The sequence below is a fragment of the Streptopelia decaocto genome, assembly GCF_964273445.1.
Source record: "Streptopelia decaocto genome assembly, chromosome: 31".
In the NCBI taxonomy this organism is placed as follows: Eukaryota; Metazoa; Chordata; class Aves; order Columbiformes; family Columbidae; genus Streptopelia; species Streptopelia decaocto.
Window position 1 is genome coordinate 1 of NC_138686.1, and position 27,259 is coordinate 27,259.

The window sequence follows — 27,259 nt, forward strand, 5'->3', positions numbered from 1 at the left end:
GACAAGGCGAGGGGGTTCTGGGGACACAAAAGGGGATTTTGGGGACATTGTGGCCTTGGGGACAGGGGGGTGTTGGGGGACACGGTGGCTCTCGGGGACCTTGGGGACAAGGAGACGGGGGTTTGGGGACAGAAAAGGGGATTTGGGGGACATGGTGGCCTTGGGGACAGGGGAGGTGGCTTTGGGGACAGGGGGGTGTTTGGGAACAAAGAGGGGGGATGTTGGGGCCGGGGTGGCTCCTTGGGGCCGGGGGTGAGCGCGGTGTCCCCAACGTGTCCCCAACGTGTCCCCAACGTGTCCCCAGAGCGCGGCCGCCGGGCGGGTCCTGTCCCCGGGTCCCTTCCTGGTCAGGGACCCCGAGCGCGAGGGACAATTCGGGTTCCGATTGTCACTGTCCCTGCGGAAGGCGCGACAGCGCCCCCTGCTGCAGGTCAGTGCCACCGCTGTCCCCACTGTCCCCAAGGGTCCCCAATGGTCCCCAATGGCCCCGAGTGGCCCCAGGGGTCCCCAGTGGCCCCAGGGGTTCCCAACTGTCCCCAATGTCCCCAAGGGTTCTCAGTGGTCCCCAACTGTCCCTGAGTGGCCCCAAGGGTCCCCAATGTCCCCAGGGGTTCCCAAGGCTCCCCAGTGTCCCCAGGGGTCCCCAAGGGTTCCCAAGGGTTCCCAAGGGTCCCCAATGGCCCCGAGTGGCCCCAGGGGTCTCCAATGTCCCCAAGGGTTCCCAGTGTCCCCAAGGGTTCCCAATGGTTCCCAGTGTCCCCAAGGGTTCCCAAGGGTCCCCAATGGCCCCGAGTGGCCCCAGGGGTCCCCCATGTCCCCAGGGGTTCCCAAGGGTTCCCAATGGTCCCCAATGGCGCCGAGTGTCCCCAAGGGTCCCCCATGTCCCCAGGGGTTCCCAATGGTCCCCAATGGCCCCGAGTGGCCCCAGGGGTCCCCAATGTCCCCAGGGGTTCCCAAGGGTTCCCAATGGTCCCCAATGGCCCCGAGTGGCCCCAGGGGTCCCCCATGTCCCCAGGGGTTCCCAAGGGCTCCCAATGGTCCCCAATGGCGCCGAGTGTCCCCAAGGGTCCCCAGTGTCCCCAAGGGTTCCCAAGGGTCCCCAATGGCCCCGAGTGTCCCCAAGGGTCCCCAATGTCCCCAGGGGTTCCCAAGGGTCCCCACTGTCCCCAGGGGTCCCCAATGTCCCCAAGGGTTCACAAGGGTCCCCAATGTCCCCAGAAGTCCCCAATGTCCCCAGGGGTTCCCAAGGGTCCCCAAGGGTTCCCAACTGTCCCCAGGGGTCTCCAATGTCCCCCAAGGGTGTCCAATGTCCCTAAGGGTTCCCAACTGTCCCCAATGTCCCCAAGGGTTCTCAGTGGTCCCCAACTGTCCCCGAGTGGCCCCAAGGGTCCCCAATGTCCCCAGGGGTTCCCAAGGGTCCCCAATGTCCCCAAGGGTTCCCAACTGTCCCCAGGGGTCTCCAGTGTCCCCAAGGGTGTCCAATGTCCCTAAGGGTTCCCAACTGTCCCCAATGTCCCCAAGGGTTCTTAGTGGTCCCCAACTGTCCCCGAGTGGCCCCAAGGGTCCCCAGTGTCCCCAAGGGTTCCCAAGGGTTCCCAAGGGTCCCCAATGTCCCCAGGGGTTCCCAAGGGTCCCCAATGTCCCCAAGGGTTCCCAAGTGTCCCCAGGGGTCTCCAATGTCCCCAAGGGTCTCCAATGTCCCTAAGGGTTCCCAACTGTCCCCAATATCCCCAAGGGTCTCCAACATCCCCAAGGGTCTCCAATGTCCCCAGCTGTCCCCAATGTCCCCAAGGGTTCCCAAGTGTCCCCAGGGGTCTCCAATGTCCCCAAGGGTCCCCAATGTCCCCAAGGGTTCCCAGCTGTCCCCAATATCCCCAAGGGTCTCCAACATCCCCAAGGGTCTCCAATGTCTCCAGCTGTCCCCCAGTGTCCCCCACTGTCCCTGAGTGTCCCCAGCTCTCCCCAAGTGTCCCCCTTGTGTCACCCCCCCCCCCCCCCCGTCGCTGTCCCCAGGGCTACGAGATCCACGTCACCCCCGGGGTCCGTCCCCCCCCCGAGGAAATGAGGGACATTGTCACCTGCGCCGGGGGCACCTTCCTGCCCCGCCTGCCCCGAACATTCCGGGTGAGGGGACAACGGGGACATTGGGGACACTGGGGGCGCAATGGGGACATGGGGGGGATGTTGGAGACACGGGGAGGGGGACATTTGTGACAATGTAGGGAGGGAAACGGGGGGGATGTTGGGGACAATGCAGGGACATTGGGGGGACATTGGGGACACTGGGGGGGGTGTTGGAGACAATGCGGGGGACGTTGGGGACACTGGGGGGATGTTGGGGACACTGGGGGGGTGTTGGGGACAATGGGGGGGACATTGGGGACACTGTGGGGGGTGTTGGGGACAATGTGGGGGACATTGGGGACACTGGGGGGATGTTGGGGACAATGGGGGGGACATTGGGGACACTGGGGGGATGTTGGGGACAATGGGGGGGACATTGGGGACCATGGGGGGACGTTGGGGACACTGTGGGGGGTGTTGGGGACAATGTGGGGGACATTGGGGACACTGTGGGGGGTGTTGGGGACAATGGGGGGGACATTGGGGACACTGGGGGGATGTTGGGGACAATGGGGGGGACATTGGGGACACTGGGGGGGACATTGGGGACACTGGGGGGGGTGTTGGGGACAATGTGGGGGACATTGGGGACACTGGGGGGACGTAGGGGACAATGGGGGGGACATTGGGGACCATGGGGGGATGTTGGGGACCCAAAGCCACCAAGGGCGGGTCCCTATGGGAGGGGGAGGCCAGAGTGTCCCCTCCCTTCATTGTCCCCTGATTGTCATCCCCTTCGCCTGGCCCCGCCCTCCTCTCCCTGGCCCCGCCCTCCTCTCCCTGGCCCCGCCCTCCTCTCCCTGGCCCCGCCCCATTTTCACCTGGCCCCGCCCCCTCTGCCTTCTCCCTATGTCCCCTCCCTGGCCCCGCCCCCTTTCCCCCGGCCCCCCTCTCTTCCCCTGGCCCCGCCCCTCTGACCGGCCCCGCCCGCAGCCCCGCCTCCTGGTGGTCACGTGTCCCGCGGACGCCGCGCGCTGGGGGCGGGCCCAGGCGCTGGACCTGCCCCTGAACTCGGCCGAGCTGCTGCTGACGGGCGTGCTGCGTCAGAGCCTGGAGCTCCTCCCCTTCCGGCTGCCGGCCACGGCCCCCGGCCAAACCCCGCCCCCAACCCCGCCTCCCTGACCGCGGCTGGAGCCCGGAGCTCCGCCCCCTCTCAAACCCCACCCTCTGGGCGGGGCCGGTGGGTGGCCCCGCCTCTTCCCGCTCACGGCCACGCCCCCTCCACAGGCCACGCCCCTTCCAGTAAACGCTGCGTTTGAGCCTTTGAAAAATGAGCCAATTCCGGGTGGTTTTGGGGAGATTTGGGTGGTTTTGGTGGTTTTTATTTGGGGGGGTGGCGGGATTTGGATTTTGGGGGGGATCTGAGGGTTTTTTGGGGGATTTGAGGGTTGGGAATTTGGGGTTTTTTGGTGGAAATGGGATTTTGGGGTGGAAATCCATGGGGCTTCCCATTGGCCCCATGATGCCACTTGTCCCAATGAGGCCACTTGTCCCCAACGAGGCCGTTGTCCCCATTCATGGAATTGTCCCCATGAAGCCGTTGTCCCCATGAAGCCATTGGTCCCCAATGACGCCACTTGTCCCCATGGTGCCACTTGTCCCCAACGATGCCGTTGTCCCCGATCATGGAATTGTCCCCATGAAGCCGTTGTCCCCATTGATGCCACTTGTCCCCCTGATGCCACTTGTCCCCAACGATGCCGTTGTCCCCATTTATGGAATTGTCCCCATGAAGCCATTGTCCCCATGAAGCCATTGGTCCCCAATGATGCCACGTGTCCCCAACGAGGCCGTTGTCCTCAATCATGGAATTGTCCCCAATGACACCACTTGTCCCAGTGAGGCCACTTGTCCCCAACGAGGCCATTGGTCCCCAATGACTCCACTTGTCCCCAATGAGGCCATTGTCCCCAGTCATAGAATTGTCCCCACGACACCCCTTGTCCCCAATGACACCACTTGTCCCCAATGATGCCATTGTCCCCAGTCATAGAATTGTCCCCATGACGCCACTTGTCCCAATGACACCATTTGTCCCCAACAATGCCGTTGTCCCCAATCATGGAATTGTCCCCATGACACCCCTTGTCCCCAATGATGCCGTTGTCCCCAATCATAGAATTGTCCCCAGTGAGGCCACTTGTCCCCAATGATGCCGTTGTCCCCAATCATAGAATTGTCCCCACGACACCCCTTGTCCCCATGGAACCACTTGTCCCCAGCGAGGCCATTGGTCCCCATTGATGCCACTTGTCCCCATGGAACCACTTGTCCCCAACGATGCTGTTGTCCCCAATCATGGGATTGTCCCCACGACACCACTTGTCCCCATGGAACCACTTGTCCCCAACGAGGCCATTGGTCCCCAATGACGCCACTTGTCCCCATGGAACCACTTGTCCCCAGTGATGCCATTGTCCCCAATCATAGAATTGTCCCCACGACACCCCTTGTCCCCATGGAACCACTTGTCCCCAATGATGCCGTTGTCCCCACTCATAGAATTGTCCCCACGACACCACTTGTCCCCAATGACACCCCTTGTCCCCAATCATAGAATTGTCCCCACGACGCCCCTTGTCCCCATGGAACCACTTGTCCCCAATGAGGCCATTGGTCCCCATTGACGCCACTTGTCCCCAATGATGCCATTGTCCCCAACCATAGAATTGTCCCCAGTGAGGCCACTTGTCCCCAATAATGCCGTTGTCCCCACTCATAGAATCGTCCCCACGTCACCACTTGTCCCCAATGACACCACTTGTCCCCAATGATGCCGTTGTCCCCACTCATAGAATCGTCCCCACGCCACCACTTGTCCCCATGGAACCACTTGTCCCCAGTGATGCTGTTGTCCCCAACCATAGAATTGTCCCCACGACACCCCTTGTCCCCATGGAACCACTTGTCCCCAACGAGCCCATTGGTCCCCAATGACGCCACCTGTCCCCCCTGCTCCCGTTGTCCCCAGCAGCGCCCCCTATTGCCGCCCCCGCAGCAGCGCGGGGATGGCGGCCCTGGCCTGGTGACACCCCCGCTCCACCTCGGTGCCACCGCGGCCACCCCCGCTCACCAGCAGCCCCCGGGCCACCCGCAGCGTCCCCAAGAGGTGACACTTGACCAGGCGCCCGCTGGCGTCCCACAGCGTCTCGGCCGCCGTCGCCGCGGCCACCAGCTCGTCCACGGGGCCACCGGAAGCCACCGCGGCCTCCACGGCCTCCAGGAGGCGCCGCAGGTGACAATAGAAAGCGGTGGCCCCGTGGCAAGCGGCCACCAAGCGGCCCAGCGGCCCCGCGGCCGCCGCGGCGCAGTGTCCCCTCTCCCGGGCCACCCCCGCGGCCACCGCGGCCACCGCCGCCGCCTCGGTGGCCTCGCTGGCCGCCCGCAGCCCCGCGCCGGCCCGGGCCACCCGCTCCCCGTGCGACGTCACCTCCGAGGCCACCGCGGCCACCTCGGTGGCCACCGGGAGCGCCCGGGTGGCCGCCAGGAGCCCGTGAAGCGCCGCCCGCTCGCGGGCCAGCGCGGCGCCCAGGTGGCCCTCGGGGACATCGTTGGGGACGGCGGTGGCCGCAGCGGTGGCCACGGCGTCGCGCAGGCGCTCGGCGGCACCCGCCGCGCTGGCCCAGGTGGCCGCGGCCGCGCTCGCCGCTTCCCGCCACCGCCGGGCCACGGTGGCCACCGCGGCGTAGGTGGCAGCTGTGGGGACGCCGGGGTCCCCTGGTGGGGGCCCAGCGGTGGCCACGGGGGGGGCTGTGGTGGCCACAGTGGCCTTGGTGGCCCCTGGGGTGGCTGTGGTGGCCACGGTGGCCTTGGTGGCCCCTGGGGTCACTGTGGTGGCCACAGTGGCCTTGGTGGCCCCTGGGGTGGCTGTGGTGGCCACGGTGGCCTTGGTGGCCCCTGGGGTGGCTGTGGTGGCCGCAGTGTCCTCGGTGGCCCCTGGGGTTGCACCCATAGCTCCAATGGCCCCATGGGTGACAGTGGTGGCCCCTGCAGTGGCTCCAGTGGCCCCATGAGTGACACCGGTGGCCCCAGTGTCTCCCATGGTGGCCACAACAGCCCCTGTGGTGACTGTGGTGGCCTTATGGGTGACAGTGGTGGCCCCAGTGGCCCCATGAGTGACAGTGGTGGCCCCTGTGGTGGCCCCAATGGCCCCAGCAACCCCTATGGTGACTCTGGTGGCCTCAGTGGCCCCTGCGGTGGCCCCAATGGCCTCAGTGGCCCCATGGCTGCCAGTGGCGGCCCCAGAGGCCCCGATGGCTCCTGTGGTGACCGTGGTGGCCTCAGTGGCCCCGGTGGCCCCTACGGTGGCCCCAACAGCCCCAGCGGTGACAGCGGTGGCCCCAGTGTCCTCGGTGGCTCCATGGGTGACTGCGGTGGCCCCGGTGTCCCCTTTGGTGGCCCCGAGGGTGCGGAGGAGGCCGGTGGCCCCGCGGGGTTGGTGGCCCATGGCCTGCGCTATGGTGGCCACCAGGGCCACCAGCCCCGCGCGCAGGGACCCCGGGGCCACAGCCACCGGGACGTCCCCCGCGATGGCCCCGAACTCGCCCAGCGCGGCCACCGCGGCCACCAGCGGCTCCAGCAGCGCCGGGGACACCTGGGGACGGGCACTGTCACCTCCGGGTGGCCCCGTGTCACCCTGCGACCCCCGTGGCCCTTGGCCCCTCCCTCGTGTCCCCTTCCTTGTCCCCAGATGCCACCCCCGGGGCACTTGGCCCCTTGGCACCCCCATTTGTCCCCATGTCCCCCTGTCCCCTTGGCACCCCCATCCTCCTGTCCTTGTCACCCCCTGTCCCTTTGTCCCCCTGTCCCCTCCTGTCACCCCCTTGTCCCCTCTGCCACCCCCATTTTGTCCCCATGTCCCCCTGTCCCCTCCTGCCACCCCCGTCCCCATCACATTGTCCCCTCCTGTCCCCTTGTCACACCCATTTGTCCCCATGTCCCCCCGCCCCTTTGTCACCCCCCATTAACCCCTCCCCGGTCCCCCCTGTCCCTTTGTCCCCCTGTCCCCTCTGCCACCCCCGTCCCCATCACATTGTCCCCCCCGTCCCCTCTGCCACCCCCATTCTGTCCCCATGTCCCCCTGTCCCATTGTCACCCCCGTCCTCCTGTCCTTGCCACCCTCTGTCCCTTTGTCCCCATGTCCCCTCCTGCCACCCCCGTCCCCATCACATTGTCCCCCCTGTCCCCTCTGCCACCCCCATTCATCCCCATGTCCCCCCATCCCCTTGTCACCCCCTGTCACCCCCGTCCTCCTGTCATTGTCACCCCTGTCCCTTTGTCCCCATGTCCCCCTGTCCCCTCCTGCCACCCTCGTCCCCATCACATTGTCCCCCCGTCCCCTCTGCCACCCCCCTGTCCCCTCTGTCACCCCCATTCTGTCCCCATGTCCCCCTGTCCCCTCCTGCCACCCCATCCCCATCACGTTGTCCCCCCTGTCCCCTCTGCCACCCCCATTTGTCCCCATGTCCCCCTGTCCCCTCCTGCCACCCCGTCCCCATCACATTGTCCCGCCCATCCCCTTGTCACCCCCCGTCCCCTCTTGTCACCCCCATCCCCGTCCCATTGTCACCCCCTGCCCCCCCCGTCCCCTCCCCTTGTCCCACCTCGGGGGTGACAAGGACCCCGGTGTCCCCCGGTGTCCCCATGGTGTCCCCCGGTGTCCCCACGGTGTCCCCGGGTGTCCCCACGGTGTCCGGTGGCGTCGGTGGCCGCGGCCGCGCTCGGGCCGGGCGGGGGAGGGGCTGGGCCGGGCCGTCACCCGCCCCTGGTGACGTGTCCCCCTTGTCCCCCCCAAAACGGGGCCCCGTGTCCCCCCTGTGTCACACAGTGTCCCCTTCAGTGTCCCCAAGGGGGTCCCACAGGCCTCAGTGTCCCCAACAGGCCCCAGTGTCCCCAACGGGCCCCCACGGCCTCCAGTGTCCCCCCTGATGTCCCCAATGGGGTCCCGTGTCCCCCCCATGTCACACAGTGTCCCCTTTAGTGTCCCCAAGGGGGTCCCACAGGCCTCAGTGTCCCCCAATGTCCCCAACGGGCCCCCACAGCCTCCAGTGTCCCCTGATGTCCCCAATGGGGTCCCGTGTCCCCCCCGTGTCACACAGTGTCCCCTTTAGTGTCCCCAAGGGGGTCCCACAGGCCTCAGTGTCCCCCAATGTCCCCAATGGGCCCCCACGGCCTCCAGTGTCCCCCCTGATGTCCCCAATGGGGTCCCGTGTCCCCCCCGTGTCACACAGTGTCCCCTTTAGTGTCCCCAAGGGGGTCCCACAGGCCTCAGTGTCCCCCAATGTCCCCAATAGGGCCCCACGGCCTCCAGTGTCCCCCCAATGTCCCCAATGGGGTCCCGTGTCCCCCCCGTGTCACACAGTGTCCCCTTTAGTGTCCCCAAGGGGGTCCCACAGGTCTCAGTGTCCCCCAATGTCCCCAATAGGGCCCCACGGCCTCCAGTGTCCCCCCAATGTCCCCAATGGGGTCCCGTGTCCCCCCCGTGTCACACAGTGTCCCCTTTAGTGTCCCCAAGGGGGTCCCACAGGTCTCAGTGTCCCCCAGTGTCCCCAATGGGCCCCCACGGCCTCCAGTGTCCCCCAATGTCCCCAATAGGGACCCACAGCCTCCAGTGTCCCCCCTGATGTCCCCAATGGGGTCCCGTGTCCCCCCCATGTCACACAGTGTCCCCTTTAGTGTCCCCAAGGGGGTCCCACAGGCCTCAGTGTCCCCCAATGTCCCCAACAGGGCCCTGTGGCATCCAGTGTCCCCTGATGTCCCCAATAGGGCCCCACGGCCTCCAGTGTCCGCCAATGTCCCCAGCGGGGTCCCGTGTCCCCCTCCGGTGTCACACAGTGTCCCCAACATGGTCCCACAGACCCCAGTGTCCTCTGATGTCCCCAACAGGGCCCTGTGGCCCCAGGTCGCTCCCAGTGTCCCCAGAGGGGACAAGTGACATCAGGGTGTCCCCAGAAGGGACAACGGACATCAGGGTGTCCCCAAGACCCTCCCGGTGTCCCCACAGGGGTCAAGTGACATCGGGGTGTCCCAAGTCCCTCCCCTCTCAGTGTCCTCTGTGTCCCCTCCTGGTGTCCCCAGTTACCATCCCAGTGTCCCCAGTTGTCCCCAGTGTCCCCTCCCAGTGTCCCCAGTGTCTCCAATGTCCCAGTGTCTCCAGTTCTATCCCAGTGTCCCCAGTTGTCCCCAGTTCCATTCCAGTGTCCCCAGTCCCCTCCCAGTGTCCCCAGTTCCATCCCACTGTCCCCAGTTGTCCCCAGTGTCCTCACTTCCCTCCCAGTGTCCCCAGTGTCCCAGTGTCCCCTCCTGGTGTCCCCGTGTCCCCTCCTGGTGTCCCCAGTTCCCTCCCAGTATCCCCAGTTCCATCCCACTGTCCCCAGTTGTCCCCAGTTGTCCCCAGTGTCCTCACTCCCCTCCCAGTGTCCCCAGTGTCCCAGTGTCCCCTCCTGGTGTCCCCAGTTCCCTCCCAGTATCCCCAGTTGTCCCCAGTGTCCTCAGTTGTCTCCAGTGTCCCCAGTTGCCCCCTCCCAGTGTCCCCAGTTCCATCCCAATGTCCCCAGTGTCCCCAGTTCCATTCCAGTGTCCCCAGTCCCCTCCCAGTGTCCCCAGTGTCCCAGTGTCCCCTCCTGGTGTCCCCAGTTCCATCCCAGTATCCCCAGTTGTGCCCAGTGTCCCCTCCCGGTGTCCCCAGTTCCATCCCAGTGTCCCCAGTTGTCCCCAGTTGTTCCCAGTCCCCTCTCAGTGTCCCCAGTGTCCCAGTGTCCCTTCCCGGTGTCCCCAGTTCCCTCCCAACGTCCAACCCAACAACGTCCAACCCAACATCCAACTCAACAACGTCCATCCCAATGGCCAACCCAACAACATCCATCCCAACGGCCAACCCAACAACATCCATCCCAATGGCCAACCCAACGTCCAACCCAACAATGGCCAACCCAACATAATCCCACCAAACAACGTCCAACCAATGGCCAACCCAACGTCCAACCCAACAACATCCAACCCAACGTCCAACCCAACAACATCCAACCCAACGTCCAACCCAACAACATCCAACCCAACAACATCCAACCCAACGGCCAACCCAACAACATCCAACCCAACGGCCAACCCAACAACATCCAACCCAACGTCCAACCCAACAACATCCAACCCAATGGCCAACCCAACAACATCCAACCCAACATCCAACCCAACAACATCCATCCCAACGTCCAACCCAACAACATCCATCCCAACGTCCAACCCAACAACATCCATCCCAATGGCCAACCCAACAACATCCAACCCAACATCCAACCCAACAACGTCCCACCAAACAATCAATCCAAGGTCATTCAGCTCCTGGATCAACCCAGAGACAAAGGGATAAAGAGACGTGCGGACGCTCCGACTTCGGGGCCGCGGAATCGGGTAAGAAACCCCTTTTTTGGGTGTTTTTTTGCCTTTTTGATGTTTTCACTCTGTGTTTTTGCACCATCTTCTCAAACCTTCCACTTATCTCAACTTTTATACCCAAAATTGGGCATTTTGCTAAATCAGAATGGAAAACAAAGCAGAAAGTGGGGTTTTTAACAGCCCGGCTAGCTCAGTCGGTAGAGCATGAGACTCTTAATCTCAGGGTCGTGGGTTCGAGCCCCACGTTGGGCGCTTAAGTTCTTTGTTTTTCCCTTTATTTGCCTGTTTCTCCGCTGCGTCTAAAGCGTCTTAAAATAATAAATGTGGGTGTTTTTTGCTCATAATTATTTACCTGGGAGACACGGCAATTAAAATTAATAGAGCAGAAAGGCGGAATTGTCTGATTTCAGCGTTTTAAGGTTGAATAATGCAGTTTGATTTTCTCTAGTTTTACGGCAAAAGGGACACCGGAAATATCTGTACAGAGGGATTTTTGGCTGTGGTTTTGGGGGGTTTTCACTCCCTCCAGCATCTTCCCAGCTGGTCTCCCATCCAAGTGCTGACCGGGGCCGACCCTGCTTAGCTTCCCACATCACATGAGATGGGGCGTTCTCAGGGGGGTGTGGTTTCATATATTATATTTTTATATATATATATATATAATTATGGATAGATAGATATATAAAAGTTCCCCAAGTGCACCCTGACAGTATCTGAACTAAACCCTTTATTCAAAAGCAGAGCAGAGGGGCAGGAGAAACTCTCTGGACCAGCTGGTCTCCCATCCAAGCACTGACCGGGCCCGACCCTGCTTAGCTTCCCACATCAGGCATTCCCAGGGTGCTATGACTGTGTATATACGTAAGGTCTCCCATCCAAGTGCTGACCGGGCCCGACCCTGCTTAGCTTCCCAGATCAGGCATTCCCAGGGTGCTATGACTGTGTGTATATATATATATGAGGTCTCCCATCCAAGTGCTGACCGGGCCCGACCCTGCTTAGCTTCCCACATCAGGCATTCCCAGGGTGCTATGACTGTGTGTATATATATATATATATATGAGGTCTCCCATCCAAGTGCTGACCGGGCCCGACCCTGCTTAGCTTCCCAGATCAGGCATTCCCAGAGTGCTATGACTGCGTATATATGTAAGGTCTCCCATCCAAGTGCTGACCGGGCCCGACCCTGCTTAGCTTCCCACATCAGGCATTCCCAAGGTGCTATGGCTGTGTATATATGTAAGGTCTCCCATCCAAGGGCTGAGCGGGCCCGACCCTGCTTAGCTTCCCACATCAGGCATTCTCAGGGTGCTATGACTGTGTATATATATATATAAGGTCTCCCATCCAAGTGCTGACCGGGCCCGACCCTGCTTAGCTTCCCAGATCAGGCATTCCCAGGGTGCTATGACTGCGTATATATGTAAGGTCTCCCATCCAAGTGCTGACCGGGCCCGACCCTGCTTAGCTTCCCAGATCAAATGACATAGAACCCAAAGGAGGGACGGGGCACTGGGGAGAGTTAAACCATTGCGGGGACCTTGGGGACAGTGTCTGGCTTTGGGGACAGTGTCTGGATTTGGGAACAGGTGGAGGGAGGTGTTGGGAACATGATCCCAAAGCTCTTTGGCACCGAGCGGGCGAGGAGGAGGAGGGAAGAAGAAGATGCCCATGGCGGGGGGGGCGAGGAACCGTAAGTGATCCGGGGTGGGGAGGGTGACAAGGGGACCCAAATGGGGTGAGTGAGGGGGCCGGGGAAGGAACAGGAGCTGGAGAAACCACCGAGATGTCAGAGGCGTCCAGGTCCCGGTTCCTTCATCACAACGCGTTGGGACGGCTCCCCCGGTCCCGTTGGGACCCCCCGCTCGCCCGCTTGGGTCCCCACCTGCCCCCCACGCAACATTTGGGGCGAATCGGGAGGATTTCAATCTCCTACAGGTACGGGGGGGGATCAACAGGGGGCGCTTGTCTGGTTGGGCCTTTTATTCCCCAAATCTGGTTTTCCCCCCATTCGTTGCGTTTATGGGGCTCTTCACTATTTTGGCATCTCTGCTCGCTCATAGAAATGAGTAGTTTTACTAATTTGGCTAATTTAGCTGATTTAATTAACCTGGGGTTCATCCCTTTTGGCTTCGGTTGCCCGTTAATTAAAGGTCCCAAGCCAGGGGTTGATTAAACAGCGTTGATGGGTAGGATGGGTTGACCTGTTCTCAAGTGCTCGTTAGGAGGAGATTAATCAGGCTCCACATTTGGCTTAATTAGGTGGTAATTTGACCCCCCCCGCCCCGTAGGTAACGAGAGCGTCGCTCGTTTTTATGGGTTTGGATGGGAGAGGGGGGACAAACCCACCTTAAATATCAACTGTGTTCTGTATCAATGACATTAAATATGATATTAAATAGCGATTTGGTTAAATATTAATTGTATTAAATATTATACTAAATGTTAATGGTGTTAAATATCAATTATACTAAATATTATATGGAATAGTAATTTCGTTAAATATTAACGTTTAAGTATTAAGTATTAAGTATTATACTAAATATTATGTTAAGTATCAACTATACTAAATATTACATTAAGTATCAATTATATTAACTATTACCTTGAATATTAATGAGTAAATATTACTTATGTTAACTACTGTATTAAATATTAATGATAGTCAATATTACTTATATTAACATTACATTAAGTATCAACTACACTAAATATTACATTAAGTATCAACTATATTAAATATTAGCTTGAATATTGATTATAGTCAATATTAATGATATTAACCACCATATTAAATATTTATTATAGTAAATATTAATGATATTAACCACCATATTAAATGTTGATTATAGTAAATATAGTAAAAATGAATATAGTAAATATAGTCAATATTAACATTATGTTAAGTATCAACTATATTAAATATTACATTGAATATTAGTGATAGTCAATATTAATGATATTAACTGCCATATTAAATATTAATTATAGTGAACATTAATGATATTATGATATAGATTGAGACTGGGAGCAAAGGGCCGGGAGATAGAGATTGAGATTGGGAGCAAAGAGTCGTGAGATTAGATTGAGATATAGATTGAGATTGGGAGCAAAGAGTCCTGAGATTAGATTGAGATATAGATTGAGATTGGGAGCAAAGAGTCCTGAGATTAGATTGAGATATAGATTGAGATTGGGAGCAAAGAGTCATGAGATTAGATTGAGATATAGATTGAGATTGGGAGCAAAGAGTCATGAGATTAGATTGAGATATAGATTGAGATTGGGAGCAAAGGGTTGTGAGATTAGATTGAGATATAGATTGAGATTGGGAGCAAAGGGTTGTGAGATTAGATTGAGATATAGATTGAGATTGGGAGCAAAGGGCCGGGAGATATAGATTGAGATATAGATTGAGATTGGGAGCAAAGGGTCGTGAGATTAGATTGAGATATAGATTGAGATTGGGAGCAAAGGGTCGTGAGATTAGATTGAGATATAGATTGAGATTGGGAGCAAAGAGTCGTGAGATTAGATTGAGATATAGATTGAGATTGGGAGCAAAGGGTTGTGAGATTAGAGTGAGATATAGATTGAGATTGGGAGCAAAGAGTCGTGAGATTAGATTGAGATATAGATTGAGATTGGGAGCAAAGAGTCCTGAGATTAGATTGAGATATAGATTGAGATTGGGAGCAAAGAGTCCTGAGATTAGATTGAGATATAGATTGAGATTGGGAGCAAAGGGTTGTGAGATTAGATTGAGATATAGATTGAGATTGGGAGCAAAGGGTTGTGAGATTAGATTGAGATATAGATTGAGATTGGGAGCAAAGGGTTGTGAGATTAGAGTGAGATATAGATTGAGATTGGGAGCAAAGGGCCGGGAGATATAGATTGAGATTGGGAGCAAAGAGTCATGAGATTAGATTGAGATTGGGAGCAAAGGGTTGTGAGATTAGATTGAGATATAGATTGAGATTGGGAGCAAAGGGTCGGGAGATGGAGATTGAGATTGGGAGCAAAGGGCTGGGAGATGGAGATTGAGATTGGGAGCAGAGAGTCGTGAGATTAGATTGAGATTGAGCTTGGGAGCAAAGGGTCAGGAGATATAGATTGAGATTTGGAGCAAAGGGTTGGGAGATGATTGAGCTTGGGAGCAAAGGGCTGGGAGATAGAGATTGAGGTTGGGAGCAAAGAGTCATGAGATTAGATTGAGATATAGCTTGAGATTGGGAGCAGAGGGTCGGGAGATTAGATTGAGATTGGGAGCAAAGGGCTGGGAGATATAGATTGAGATATAGGTTGGGAGCAAAGGGTCGGGAGATGATTGAGACTGGGAGCAAAGGGTCTGGAGATGATTGAGATTGGGAGGAAAGGGTCGAGAGATTAGATTGAGATTGAGACTGGGAGCAAAGAGTTGTGAGATTAGATTGAGATTGGGAGCAAAGGGCCGGGAGATGATTGAGCTTGGGAGCAAAGAGTTGTGAGATTAGATAGAGATTGAGACTGAGAGCAAAGGGTCGAGACATGATTGAGATTGGGAACGAAGGGTCAGGAGATGATTGAGATTGGGAGCAAAGGGCCGGGAGATATAGACTGAGATTAAAGAGTCGTGAGATTAGATTGAGATATAGATTGGGAGCAAAGAGTCATGAGATTAGATTGAGATTAGGAGCAAAGGGTCGGGAGATGATTGAGCTTGGGAGCAAAGAGCCGGGAGTTGATTGAGATTGGGAGCAGAGGGCCGGGAGATGATTGAGATTGGGAGCAAAGGATCGTGAGATTAGATTGAGATTGAGATTGGGAGCAAAGGGTTGTGAGATGATTGGGAGCAAAGGGTTGTGAGATGATTGGGAGCAAAGGGTTGTGAGATGATTGAGAGCAAAGGGTCAGGAGATATAGGTTGGGAGCAAAGGGTTGGGAGATGTAGATATAGGTTGGGAGCAAAGGGTTGTGAGATGATCGAGCCTGGTAGCAAAGGGCCAGGAGCCATTTGTCCTTGATTCCCCCCCCTCCTCCCCCCGTTGGCAGCGCGAGGAAACCGGAGCCGGCCGGAGCGCCCTCGGTTCCAGGAACAGCAACGCCCACGCGGGGCTGGTTGCCAAACATTCCTGTCCCGCGGCCGTTGAGCAACGCGGAGCCCATGGCCGCCGTCTTCTTACCGGGGAACCTCCAGGACGAAGCCACTTGCTCCGTGTGCCTCGAGTTCTTCAAAGACCCCGTGTCCATCGAGTGCGGCCACAACTTCTGCCGCGCCTGCATCGTCAAGAGCTGGAAGGACCTGGAGGCCGATTTCCCGTGTCCGCAATGCCGGGAGGTTTTCCAAGAGCGGAGCTTTAGGCCCAACCGGCAGTTGGCCAATATGGCCGAGATTATCGGGCAGTTCGCCCTCCGAGGGGCCAAAGGGGCGGAGGACGAGGGGTTGTGCCCCAAACACCGCGAGGCGCTCAAGCTGTTCTGTAAGGACGACCGGCGGAGCATCTGCGTGGTGTGCGACCGGTCCCGCGACCACCGCCCGCACGCCGTGGTGCCCGTGGACGAGGCGGCCGAGGAGTACAAGGTGCTTGTCCGTCTGTCTGTCCGCCCTTCGGCTTGTTCTCCCTCCCAGCGTTGTGTATTTGTGGTCATTGAACCCCCAAAAGTGGTCGGCCGAGCTTTGCTAAGCTCGGCTTTAGGCCCTCCAAAGAGCTGGTTGATGTGCAAGACCCCCAAATCTCAGGTGTGGTGGCTGAGGAGTACAAGGTGCTTGTCCATCTGTCTGTCCACCCTTCGGCTTGTTCTCCCTCCCAGCGTTGTGTATTTGTGGTCATTGAACCCCCTCAAGTGGTCAGCTGAGCTTTGCTAAGCTCGGCCTTACACCCTGCAATGAGCTGGTTGGTGGCTCCTACCTGCAAACCTCCCCCATCTAAATGCACAAGACCCCCATATCTGAGGATTTTGGGTCATGTGTGTAGCTGAGGATACTGTGTGATTAGCTATTTTCATTAATTAATGTCACCTGAGCTTTGCTAAGCTCAGCTTTAGGCCCTGCAAAGAGCTGGTTGATGTGCAAGACCCCCAAATCTTAGGTGTGGTGGCTGAGGAGTACAAGGTGCTTGTCCATCTGTCTGTCCGCCCTTCGGCTTGTTCTCCCCCCCAGCATTGTGTATTTGTGTCATTGAACCCCCTCAAGTGGTCAGCTGAGCTTTGCTAAGCTCGGCTTTACACCCTGCAAAGAGCTGGTTGATGTGCAAGACCCCCAAATCTCAGGTGTGGTGGCCGAGGAGTACAAGGTGCTTGTCCGTCTGTCTGTCCGCCCTTCGGCTTGTTCTCCCTCCCAGCATTGTGTATTTGTGGTCATTGAACCCCCCCAAGTGGTCAGCTGAGCTTTGCTAAGCTCAGCCTTACACCCTGCAATGAGCTGGTTGGTGGTTCCTACCTGGAAAGATCCCCACATTTCATGCTTTTGGGTCATGTCTGCAGCTGAGGATACTGTGCGATTAGCTAATTTCATTAATTAATGTCACCTGAGCTTAGCTAAGCTCGGCTTTACACCCTGCAAAGAGCTGGTTGGTGGCTCCTACCTGGAAAGATCCCCCATCTAAATGTGCAAGACCCCCACATTTGAGGATTTTCGGTCATGTCTTTAGCTGAGGATACTGTGTGATTAGCTAAATTCATTAATTAATGTCACCTGAGCTTTGCTAAGCTCGGCTTTACACCCTGCAAAGAGCCGGTTGATCCTTCCTATGTGCAAACCTCCCCCATTTAAATGTGCAAAATCCCCAAATTTCAGGATTTTGGGTCATGTCTGCAGCTGGGGATCATGATCAAGTGATGTGATGTTGCTTGAGCTTTGTTAAGCTCGGCTTTACACCTTGCAAAGAGCTGGTCTTGTCTAAATGTGCAAAACCCCCAGATTTCAGGATTTTGGGTCGTGTCCATAGCTGGGGATAGTGTGTGATCAATTAATTTTGTTAATTCTAATTAACCTAATGTCAACTGAGCTTTGCTAAGCTTGGCTTTACACCTTGCAAAGAGCTGGTCTATGTCTAAATGTGCAAAATCCCCAGATTTCAGGATTTTGGGTCATGTATGCAGCTGGGGATCGTGATTAATTAATGTCATTAATTCTAATTGATTTAGTGTCACTTGAGCTTTGCTAAGCTTGGCTTTACACCTTGCAAAGAGCTGGTCTAAATGTGCAAAACCCCCAGATTTCAGGATTTTGGGTCATGTATGCAGCTGGGGATTGTGATTAATTAATGTCATTAATTTTAATTGATTTAATGTCACTTGAGCTTTGCTAAGCTCGGCTTTGCACCCTGCAAAGAACTGGTCTATGTCTAAATGTGCAAAACCCCCAGATTTCAGGATTTTGGGCCATGTCTGCAGCTGGGGATAGTGATTAATTAATGTCATTAATTCTAATTGATTTAATGTCACTTGAGCTTTGCTAAGCTCGGCTTTACACCCTGCAAAGAGCCGGTTGATGTGCAAACCTCCCCCCTCTAAATGCACAAACCCCCACATTTCAGGCTTTGGGTGGTGTCTGCAGCTGGATATAGCAATTAATTAATGTCATTAATCCTAATTAATTTTAAATTGAACACCGCCCTGCAATCCCCACCTGTGGGCACTTGGGCTCAGGCCAATGGAGCGAAGAGCTGAGTGTATTTTAGGCCTGGGCGAGCGCCCAAAGGTGAGTGTGAACTGGGCTTAAGCTGGGCTGGACTTTAGGCCAGGAGTAGCTGGTGAGGATTGAGCCTTTTCCAGCCCGGATTCCTCTTTCAGTGTTGGGGGTTGGGAACGCGGGTTTGTGGGTGGTTGAGCTGAGCTGAGCTGAGTTGAGCCCGGCTTTGCTGGGGGAGGGTTGAGCCCGGCTTTGCTGGGGGAGGGTTGAGCCCGGCTTTGCTGGGGGAGGGTTGAGCGGCTGCAAAGGGCAAATGGGCAGGAAAACGTGAAGGGGAAAGGGAGCGGATGCTACAAATTAAAGGGGGAAATGCAAAAATAAAGGGGGAGCGAATGTAAAGGAAAAGGGGGGGTGAATGTAAAGGAAAAGAGGGTGAAAATGCAAAAGGAAAAAGAGCAAATGCAAAGGAGAGAAAAGGGAGCAAATGTGAAACATAAGAGGAGCAAAAGAAAAGAAAAGGGGGAGCAAATGCAAGAAGAAAAGGGACCAAGTGCAAACAAAAACGGGAGCAAATGCAAGAAAAGGGAGCAAATGAAAAACATAAAAGGAGCAAATGCAAAGGAAAAGGGGGTGGAAATGCAAAAGGAAAGAAAAGGGAGCAAATGCAAAAGGAAAAGGAGCGAATGCAAAGGAAAGGAAAGGGAGCAAATGCAAAAAGGAAAAGGGGGAGCAAATGCGAAACATAAAGGGAGCAAATGCAAAGGAAAAGAGGGTGGAAATGCAAAAGGAAAAGGAGCAAATGCAAAGGAAAGAAAAGGGAGCAAATGCGAAACATAAGAGGAGCAAATGCAAAAAGGAAAAGGGGGTGGAAATGCAAAAGGAAAGGGAGCAAGTGCAAAGAAATAAAGGGAGCAAATGCAAAGGAAAAGAGGGTGGAAATGCAAAAGGAAAAGGAGCAAATGCAAAGAAATAAAGGGAGCAAATGCAAAGGAAAAGAGGGTGCAAATGCAAAAGGAAAAGGAGCAAATGCAAAGAAATAAAGGGAGCAAATGCAAAGGAAAAGAGGGTGGAAATGCAAAAGGAAAAGGAGCAAATGCAAAGAAATAAAGGGAGCAAATGCAAAGGAAAAGAGGGTGCAAATGCAAAAGGAAAAGGAGCAAATGCAAAGAAATAAAGGGAGCAAATGCAAAGGAAAAGAGGGTGGAAATGCAAAAGGAAAAGGAGCAAATGCAAAGAAATAAAGGGAGCAAATGCAAAGGAAAAGAGGGTGGAAATGCAAAAGGAAAAGGAGCAAATGCAAAGAAATAAAGGGAGCAAATGCAAAGGAAAAGAGGGTGGAAATGCAAAAGGAAAAGGAGCAAATGCAAAGAAATAAAGGGAGCAAATGCAAAGGAAAAGAGGGTGGAAATGCAAAAGGAAAAGGAGCAAATGCAAAGAAATAAAGGGAGCAAATGCAAAGGAAAAGAGGGTGGAAATGCAAAAGGAAAAGGAGCAAATGCAAAGAAATAAAGGGAGCAAATGCAAAGGAAAAGAGGGTGGAAATGCAAAAGGAAAAGGAGCAAATGCAAAGAAATAAAGGGAGCAAATGCAAAGGAAAAGAGGGTGGAAATGCAAAAGGAAAAGGAGCAAATGCAAAGAAATAAAGGGAGCAAATGCAAAGGAAAAGAGGGTGGAAATGCAAAAGGAAAAGGAGCAAATGCAAAGGAAAAGAGGGTGGAAATGCAAAAGGAAAAGGAGCAAATGCAAAGGAAAAGAGGGTGGAAATGCCAAAGGAAAAGGAGCGAATGCAAAGGAAAAGAGGGTGGAAATGCCAAAGGAAAAGGAGCGAATGCAAAGGAAAAGAGGGTGGAAATGCCAAAGGAAAAGGAGCAAATGCAAAGGAAAAGAGGGTGGAAATGCCAAAGGAAAAGGAGCAAATGCAAAGGAAAAGAGGGTGGAAATGCCAAAGGAAAAGGAGCGAATGCAAAGGAAAAGAGGGTGGAAATGCAAAAGGAAAGGGAGCGAATGCAAAGGAAAAGAGGGTGGAAATGCAAAAGGAAAAGGAGCAAATGCAAAGGAAAAGAGGGTGGAAATGCAAAAGGAAAAGAGGGTGGAAATGCAAAAGGAAAAGGAGCAAATGCAAAGGAAAAGAGGGTGGAAATGCAAAAGGAAAAGGAGCAAATGCAAAGGAAAAGAGGGTGGAAATGCAAAAGGAAAAGGAGCAAATGCAAAGGAAAAGAGGGTGGAAATGCAAAAGGAAAAGGAGCAAATGCAAAGGAAAAGAGGGTGGAAATGCAAAAGGAAAAGGAGCGAATGCAAAGGAAAAGAGGGTGGAAATGCAAAAGGAAAGGGAGCGAATGCAAAGGAAAAGAGGGTGGAAATGCAAAAGGAAAAGGAGCGAATGCAAAGGAAAAGAGGGTGGAAATGCAAAAGGAAAAGGAGCAAATGCAAAGGAAAAGAGGGTGGAAATGCACAAGGAAAAGGAGCAAATGCAAAGGAAAAGAGGGTGGAAATGCAAAAGGAAAAGGAGCAAATGCAAAGAAATAAAGGGAGCAAATGCAAAGGAAAAGAGGGTGGAAATGCAAAAGGAAAAGGAGCAAATGCAAAGGAAAAGAGGGTGGAAATGCAAAAGGAAAGGGAGCAAATGCAAAGGAAAAGAGGGTGGAAATGCAAAAGGAAAGGGAGCAAATGCAAAGGAAAAGAGGGTGGAAATGCAAAAGGAAAGGGAGCAAATGCAAAGGAAAAGAGGGTGGAAATGCAAAAGGAAAAGGAGCAAATGCAAAGGAAAAGAGGGTGGAAATGCACAAGGAAAAGGAGCAAATGCAAAGGAAAAGAGGGTGGAAATGCAAAAGGAAAAGGAGCAAATGCAAAGGAAAAGAGGGTGGAAATGCAAAAGGAAAAGGAGCAAATGCAAAGGAAAAGAGGGTGGAAATGCAAAAGGAAAAGGAGCAAATGCAAAGGAAAAGAGGGTGGAAATGCAAAAGGAAAGGGAGCAAATGCAAAGGAAAAGAGGGTGGAAATGCAAAAGGAAAAGGAGCAAATGCAAAGGAAAAGAGGGTGGAAATGCAAAAGGAAAAGGAGCAAATGCAAAGGAAAAGAGGGTGGAAATGCAAAAGGAAAAGGAGCAAATGCAAAGGAAAAGAGGGTGGAAATGCACAAGGAAAAGGAGCAAATGCAAAGGAAAAGAGGGTGGAAATGCACAAGGAAAAGAGGGTGGAAATGCAATAGGAAAGCAAGCAAAGCAAAGCACGTGGCTCCTTCGCCCCCAGGAGAAGATCCAGAGCCGGCTGGACGTGCTGAAGAAGGAGCGGCAGGAGCTGCTGGAGTTCAAGGTGAACGACGACAAGAAGACGCAGGAGCTGCTGGTGCGTGGACACATTGCGGTCGGTTTTGGCTCAAGCGCCGGGTTTAGGCCCGGCTTTGTTTGATAGGTGTAGGCCTGGCTTTGTTCGATAGGCGGCCGCTCAACCGCGTCGGTGTCCCCGTGTGTCCCCAGGGAGGTCTGGGGTGGGATGGTCTACCCCAGCATCCTCATTGAACTGAATGGGTGAAGGGAAGAGGCCAGAGAGTCGTGGTCAATGGGGCAGAGTCCAGTTGGGGCCTGGATCCATATATATATGTCTAATATACATATATATATATATATATATATATATAAAAAATAAGTGCAGCCACAGCGTCCTGGGATCGCCCCATCTCATGTGATGTGGGAAGCTAAGCAGGGTCGGGCCCGGTCAGCACTTGGATGGGAGACCATGAAGCCAATGGGACCTGGGGTGGGTTAGAGGGGGTGGTCATTAGGTCAGAGAGGTTCTGCTGCCCCTCTGCTCTGCCCTTCAACTAAGAGCTTAGTTCAGCTACTATAAGGATACACTTGGGGAACTCAAATATACGTGTATATATATATATTTATATACGTATATAGTAAATGCAGCCACAGCACCCTGAGATCTCATGTGATGTGGGAAGCTAAGCAGGGTCGGGCCCGGTCAGTGCTTGGATGGGAGACCAGCTGGTCCAGAGAGGTTCTGCTGCCCCTCTGCTCTGCCCTTGGATAAAGGGTTTAGTTCAGATACTGTCAGGATACACTTGGGGAACTTTTATCTATCTATCTATATCTATCTATCTATAATTTTATATATATATGTATATATAAATATAATAGATGAAACCACACCCCCCCTGAGAACGCCCCATCTCATGTGATGTGGGAAGCTAAGCAGGGTCGGCCCCGGTCAGCACTTGGATGGGAGACCAGCTGGTCCAGAGAGGTTCTGCTGCCCCTCTGCTCTGCCCTTGGATAAAGGGTTTAGTTCAGATACTGTCAGGATACACTTGGGGAACTTTTATCTACCTATCTACCTACCTATAATTTTATATATATATATATAAAAAATATATAAATATAGTAGATGAGACCATACCCCATCTCGTGTGATCTGGGAAGCTAAGCAGGGTCGGGCCCGGTCAGCGCTTGGATGGGAGACCAGCTGGTCCAGAGAGGTTCTCCTGCCCCTCTGCTCTGCCCTTGGATAAAGGGTTTAGTTCAGATACTGTCAGGATACACTTGGGGAACTTTTATCTATCTATCTATCTATCTATCTATCTATCTATCTATCTATCTATCTATCTATCTAAATTTTATATATATATATGTATATATAAATATAATATATGCAGCCACAGGCCCCTGAGAACGCCCCATCTCATGTGATGTGGGAAGCTAAGCAGGGTCGGGCCCGGTCAGTGCTTGGATGGGAGACCAGCTGGTCCAGAGAGGTTCTGCTGCCCCTCTGCTCTGCCCTTGGATAAAGGGTTTAGTTCAGATACTATCAGGATACACCTGGGAAACTTTTATCTATCTATCTATCTATCTAAATTTTATATATATATATATGTATATATAAATATAATATATGCAGCCACAGCCCCCTGAGAACGCCCCATCTCATGTGATGTGGGAAGCTAAGCAGGGTCGGCCCCGGTCAGCACTTGGATGGGAGACCAGCTGGTCCAGAGAGGTTCTGCTGCCCCTCTGCTCTGCCCTTGGATAAAGGGTTTAGTTCAGATACTATCAGGATACACTTGGGGAACTTTTATCTATCTATCTATAATTTTATATATATATGTATATATAAATATATAAATATAACAGATGAAATGTGCAAATCGCGGTAGCAGTTGTGTCACACCCGGCTCTTCTCGCCCCAGCGAACCATCGCCAGCGAGCGGCAGAAGCTGCTGCTGGAGTTCGAGAAGCTGCGGCAGTTCCTGCAGGAGCAGGAGCGCCTCCTGCTGGCCCAGCTGGACAAGATGGAGAGCAACGTGGGCCGCAGGCAGAACGACAACATCACCGACCTCTCCAGGGAGATCGCGCTGCTCAACAAGCTCATCGCGGAGCTGGAGGACAAGATCCAGCAGCCCATGCTCGAGTTCCTCAAGGTGGGACGTCTACCATCAAACCAGATCCATGTTATGACCCTTTTTCGCCCCTTTTTAACGTGTTTTCTGGGTGTCCTCGAGGTGTTTTGAGGATAAATGTCCCTTTTTGGCCCAACTTTAATGAGTAGATCGTGTGTGGTGGTATCTGAGAGCCCTGAGTTGGAGAACAAGATTCGACAACCCATGCTCGATTTCCTCAAGGTGGGACATTGACCATCAAACGAGCCCTTAGATCAAGTTATGACCCTTTTTCGCCCCCTTTTAACGTGTTTTCTGGGTGTCCTCGAGGTGTTTTGAGGATAAATGTCCCTTTTTGGCCCATCTTCAATGAGTAGATGGTGTCTGAGAGCCCTGAGTTGGAGGACAAGGTTCAACAGCCCATGCTCGAGTTCCTCAAGGTGGGACGTCTACCATCAAACCAGATCCATGTTATGACCCTTTTTCGCCCCTTTTTAATGTGTTTTCTGGGTGTCCTCGAGGTGTTTTGAGGATAAATGTCCCTTTTTGGTCCAACTTTAATGAGTAGATGGTGTGTGGTGGTATCTGAGAGCCCTGAGTTGGAGAACAAGATTCGACAACCCATGCTCAAGTTCCTCAAGGTAGGACATTGACTACCAAATGAACTCTTAGATCCAAGTTATGACCCTTTTTCACCCCTTTTTCACCCCTTTTTAACGTGTTTTCTGGGTGTCCTAGAGGTGTTTTGAGGATAAATGTCCCTTTTTGCCCAACTTTAATGAGTAGATGGTGTCTGAGCGTCCTGAGCTGGAGGAGAAGATCCAGCAGCCCATGCTCGAGTTCCTCAAGATGGGACATTGACCATCAAATGAGCCCTTAGATCAAGTTATGACCCTTTTTCGCCCCTTTTTAACGTGTTTTCTGGGTGTCCTCGAGGTGTTTTGAGGATAAATGTCCCTTTTTGGCCCATCTCTAATGAGTAGATGGCGTCTGAGCGTCCTGAGCTGGAGAAGATCCAGCAGCCCATGCTCGAGTTCCTCAAGGTGGGACGTCTACCATCAAACAAGATCCATGTTATGACCCTTTTTTTGCCCCTTTTTGACGTGTTTTCTAGGTGTCCTCGAGGTGTTTTGAGGATAAATGTCCCTTTTTGGCCCAACTTTAATGAGTAGATTATGCGTGCTGGTGTCTGAGCGCCCTGAGCTCTGCTAGGCCAGGCCTAACAACCCAACGGCCTAAACCAGCGGTGTGCTCTGTATATTGAATCACCTCCTGCCTGCAGGAGGTTGTTTCGGGTCAAAACGAGCGATTAATTAAGCTGGAAAGTATGAGGGAGCGAACAGATGGAGCCCAGGATCGATTGCAAGGCCGAGGCCCAAACTGGAGCCCATCCAGCCCTCCCTGTTACCCAAATCCTCCTTGCCAGCTTAAGCCGGGTTTGAAAACTAAACCCCAAGCTGCCCATCATGAAATTGAATATTTCTGTCCCAGGCCAAGCAGCAAAAAGCAGATTTCAATTGATATTTGGCTTAAACGACGTAGGCCGGGCCTCTGAAGGGTTAAACTCCCTCCTAGGCTTTGTAAATATTTGCAGACGGGGCTTTGGTGACGGGTGGAAACTCGTTTGCTCAAAGGAACCTGGAACAATAAGTGATTTTATTGTCTTTTAAAGGGCAGGTTGGAAACACTGAGCCTGGGAGTTGGGCCCGGCTTTGCGTTGCCATTGAACCGTGTTGGGCCCGGCTTTGCGTTGCCATTGAACCGTGTTGAGCCCGGCTTTGCGCTGCCTTAGAACCACGTTGAGCCCGGCTTTGTGTTGCCGTTGAACCACGTCCGATGTACTTTCTGGGCTTTACGCCTTTCTAATTAACGTAATTTATTAAATATCAGCACAGGCCGCGTTAAACCTGATTCCCATCTTAGTGAATTTTTGCCGTTATTTAGCGTATTTCAACCTATAATTTTGGAACAGGGAGCAGACGGGATTTAACTCGCTCTCTTTTTCCTTCCTAGGACGTGGTGAACGTCATAACCAGGTACGAGCGCCACATTTCTCCTCATTTCACACTTTTTCGCCCCAAAACTGCATTATTTTACGGTCGGTGTTTTATCACAAAGGATTTTCCGGGTATTTTCAAGGTCAGGTGAGACCAGAAACCCCAAATCATCTGATTTTCTTGAGAACAACTAAACCAGCGACCAGTTCAGCTTTGAAAAATGAAATTTAAGCTTTGAAAAATGAAATTTAAGCTTTGAAAAATGAAATTTAAGCTTTGAAAAATGAAATTTAAGCTTTGAAAAATGAAATTTAAGCTTTGAAAAATGAAATTTAAGCTTTGAAAAATGAAATTTAAGCTTTGAAAAATGAAATTTAAGCTTTGAAAAATGAAATTTAAGCTTTGAAAAATGAAATTTAAGCTTCGAAAAATGAAATTTAAGCCGCGGAAGGAGCGGCTGAGAGGGCTGAACCCGCCACAACAACACCCCGTCCAACACGTTTTTCTAGGTTGGCGCCTAAATCCTAGAGGGGAAATAACAAGGATCTTTTATTTATATTTTATTTTATTTATTATCTATTTTCCCCCCTTCCCCTTCTTCTTTTCCCCTTCCCCTTCTTCTTTTCCCCTTCCCCTTCTTCTTTTCCCCTTCCCCTTCTTCTTTTTCCCCCTTCCCCTTCTTCTTTTTCCCCCTTCCCCTTCTCCTTTTCCCCCTTCCCCTTCTCCTTTTCCCCCTTCCCCTTCTCCTTTTCCCCTTCCCCTTCTCTCTTTTCCCCTTCCCTTCTCCTTTTCCCCTTCCCCTTCTCCTTTTCCCCCTTCCCCTTCTCCTTTTCCCCCTTCCCCTTCTCCTTTTCCCCTTCCCCTTCTCCTTTTCCCCCTTCCCCTTCTCCTTTTCCCCCTTCCCTTCTCCTTTTCCCCCTTCCCCTTCTCCTTTTCCCCCTTCCCCTTCTCCTTTCCCCCCTTCCCCTTCTCCTTTTCCCCCTTCCCCTTCTCCTTTTCCCCTTCCCTTCTCCTTTTCCCCTTCCCCTTCTCCTTTTCCCCTTCCCCTTCTCCTTTTCCCCCTTCCCCTTCTCCTTTTCCCCCTTCCCCTTCTCCTTTTCCCCCTTCCCCTTCTCCTTTTCCCCCTTCCCCTTCTCCTTTTCCCCCTTCCCTTCTCCTTTTCCCCCTTCCCCTTCTCCTTTTCCCCCTTCCCCTTCTCCTTTTCCCCCTTCCCCTTCTCCTTTTCCCCCTTCCCCTTCTCCTTTTCCCCCTTCCCCTTCTCCTTTTCCCCCCTTCCCCTTCTCCTTTTCCCCCTTCCCCTTCTCCTTTTCCCCCTTCCCCTTCTCCTTTTCCCCCTTCCCTTCTCCTTTTCCCCCTTCCCCTTCTCCTTTTCCCCCTTCCCCTTCTCCTTTTCCCCTTCCCCTTCTCCTTTTCCCCTTCCCCTTCTCCTTTTCCCCCTTCCCCTTCTCCTTTTCCCCCTTCCCCTTCTCCTTTTCCCCCTTCCCCTTCTCCTTTTCCCCCTTCCCCTTCTCCTTTTCCCCCTTCCCCTTCTCCTTTTCCCCCTTCCCCTTCTCCTTTTCCCCCTTCCCCTTCTCCTTTTCCCCCTTCCCCTTCTCCTTTTCCCCCTTCCCCTTCTCCTTTTCCCCCTTCCCCTTCTCCTTTTCCCCCTTCCCCTTCTCCTTTTCCCCCTTCCCCTTCTCCTTTTCCCCCTTCCCCTTCTCCTTTTCCCCCTTCCCCTTCTCCTTTTCCCCCTTCCCCTTCTCCTTTTCCC

The 27,259-nt window shown here is 53.6% G+C and overlaps 2 protein-coding genes and 1 long non-coding RNA gene across 15 annotated transcripts in view; 2 read left to right on the top strand and 1 right to left on the bottom strand.

The window, feature by feature from the left end:
• Positions 1–225: 225 nt before the first annotated feature.
• On the top strand, positions 226–3,366 carry LOC309450867. Its single transcript, XR_014186123.1, has 3 exons — positions 226–430; positions 2,014–2,124; positions 3,058–3,366. It is a non-coding gene; the product is annotated as an uncharacterized lncRNA (long non-coding RNA).
• Positions 3,367–3,516: 150 nt separating this feature from the next.
• Positions 3,517–7,853, bottom strand: LOC309450865 (uncharacterized protein). 6 transcript variants are annotated; one of them, XM_082074038.1, is made up of 4 exons: positions 7,728–7,853; positions 4,940–6,718; positions 4,393–4,573; positions 3,517–3,790 (listed from the first exon to the last, which is right to left on the bottom strand). In XM_082074038.1, exons 1-2 carry the CDS (start codon positions 7,767–7,769, stop codon positions 5,105–5,107), a joined length of 1,656 nt encoding a protein of 551 aa, XP_081930164.1. In that variant the 5' UTR covers positions 7,770–7,853; the 3' UTR covers positions 3,517–3,790; positions 4,393–4,573; positions 4,940–5,104. The 6 variants fall into 6 exon arrangements, with proteins under 6 accessions (XP_081930164.1, XP_081930161.1, XP_081930160.1 ...); XM_082074035.1 differs by having other exon boundaries at positions 3,517–4,063; positions 4,375–4,573; XM_082074034.1 differs by having other exon boundaries at positions 3,517–4,208; positions 4,375–4,573.
• A 7,792-nt stretch (positions 7,854–15,645) lies between these two features.
• The window catches only part of LOC309450863 (E3 ubiquitin-protein ligase TRIM7-like), a 16,443-nt gene continuing 4,829 nt past the window's right edge, over positions 15,646–27,259 (top strand). For all 8 annotated transcript variants that reach the window (XR_014186118.1, XR_014186119.1, XR_014186120.1 and 5 more), the window contains exons 1-4: positions 15,646–16,081; positions 21,382–21,477; positions 23,324–23,554; positions 25,526–25,548. Coding sequence is in view for 3 of the 8 variants with exons in the window: in XM_082074023.1 (XP_081930149.1) it covers positions 15,665–16,081; positions 21,382–21,477; positions 23,324–23,554; positions 25,526–25,548 (767 nt within the window). In the remaining 5 variants the exon portion in view is untranslated. The remainder of the gene's footprint in view (positions 16,082–21,381; positions 21,478–23,323; positions 23,555–25,525; positions 25,549–27,259) is intronic.

Excerpts from the sequence above, each read along its gene's own strand:
- LOC309450865 (XM_082074038.1), bottom strand. The coding sequence starts at position 7,769 with ATGGGGACACCGGGGGACACCGGGGTCCTTGTCACCCCCGAG. Across the intron at positions 6,719-7,727 it reads GGGTCCTTGTCACCCCCGAG|GTGTCCCCGGCGCTGCTGGA; the intron begins GTGGGACAAGGG and ends GCCCGTCCCCAG.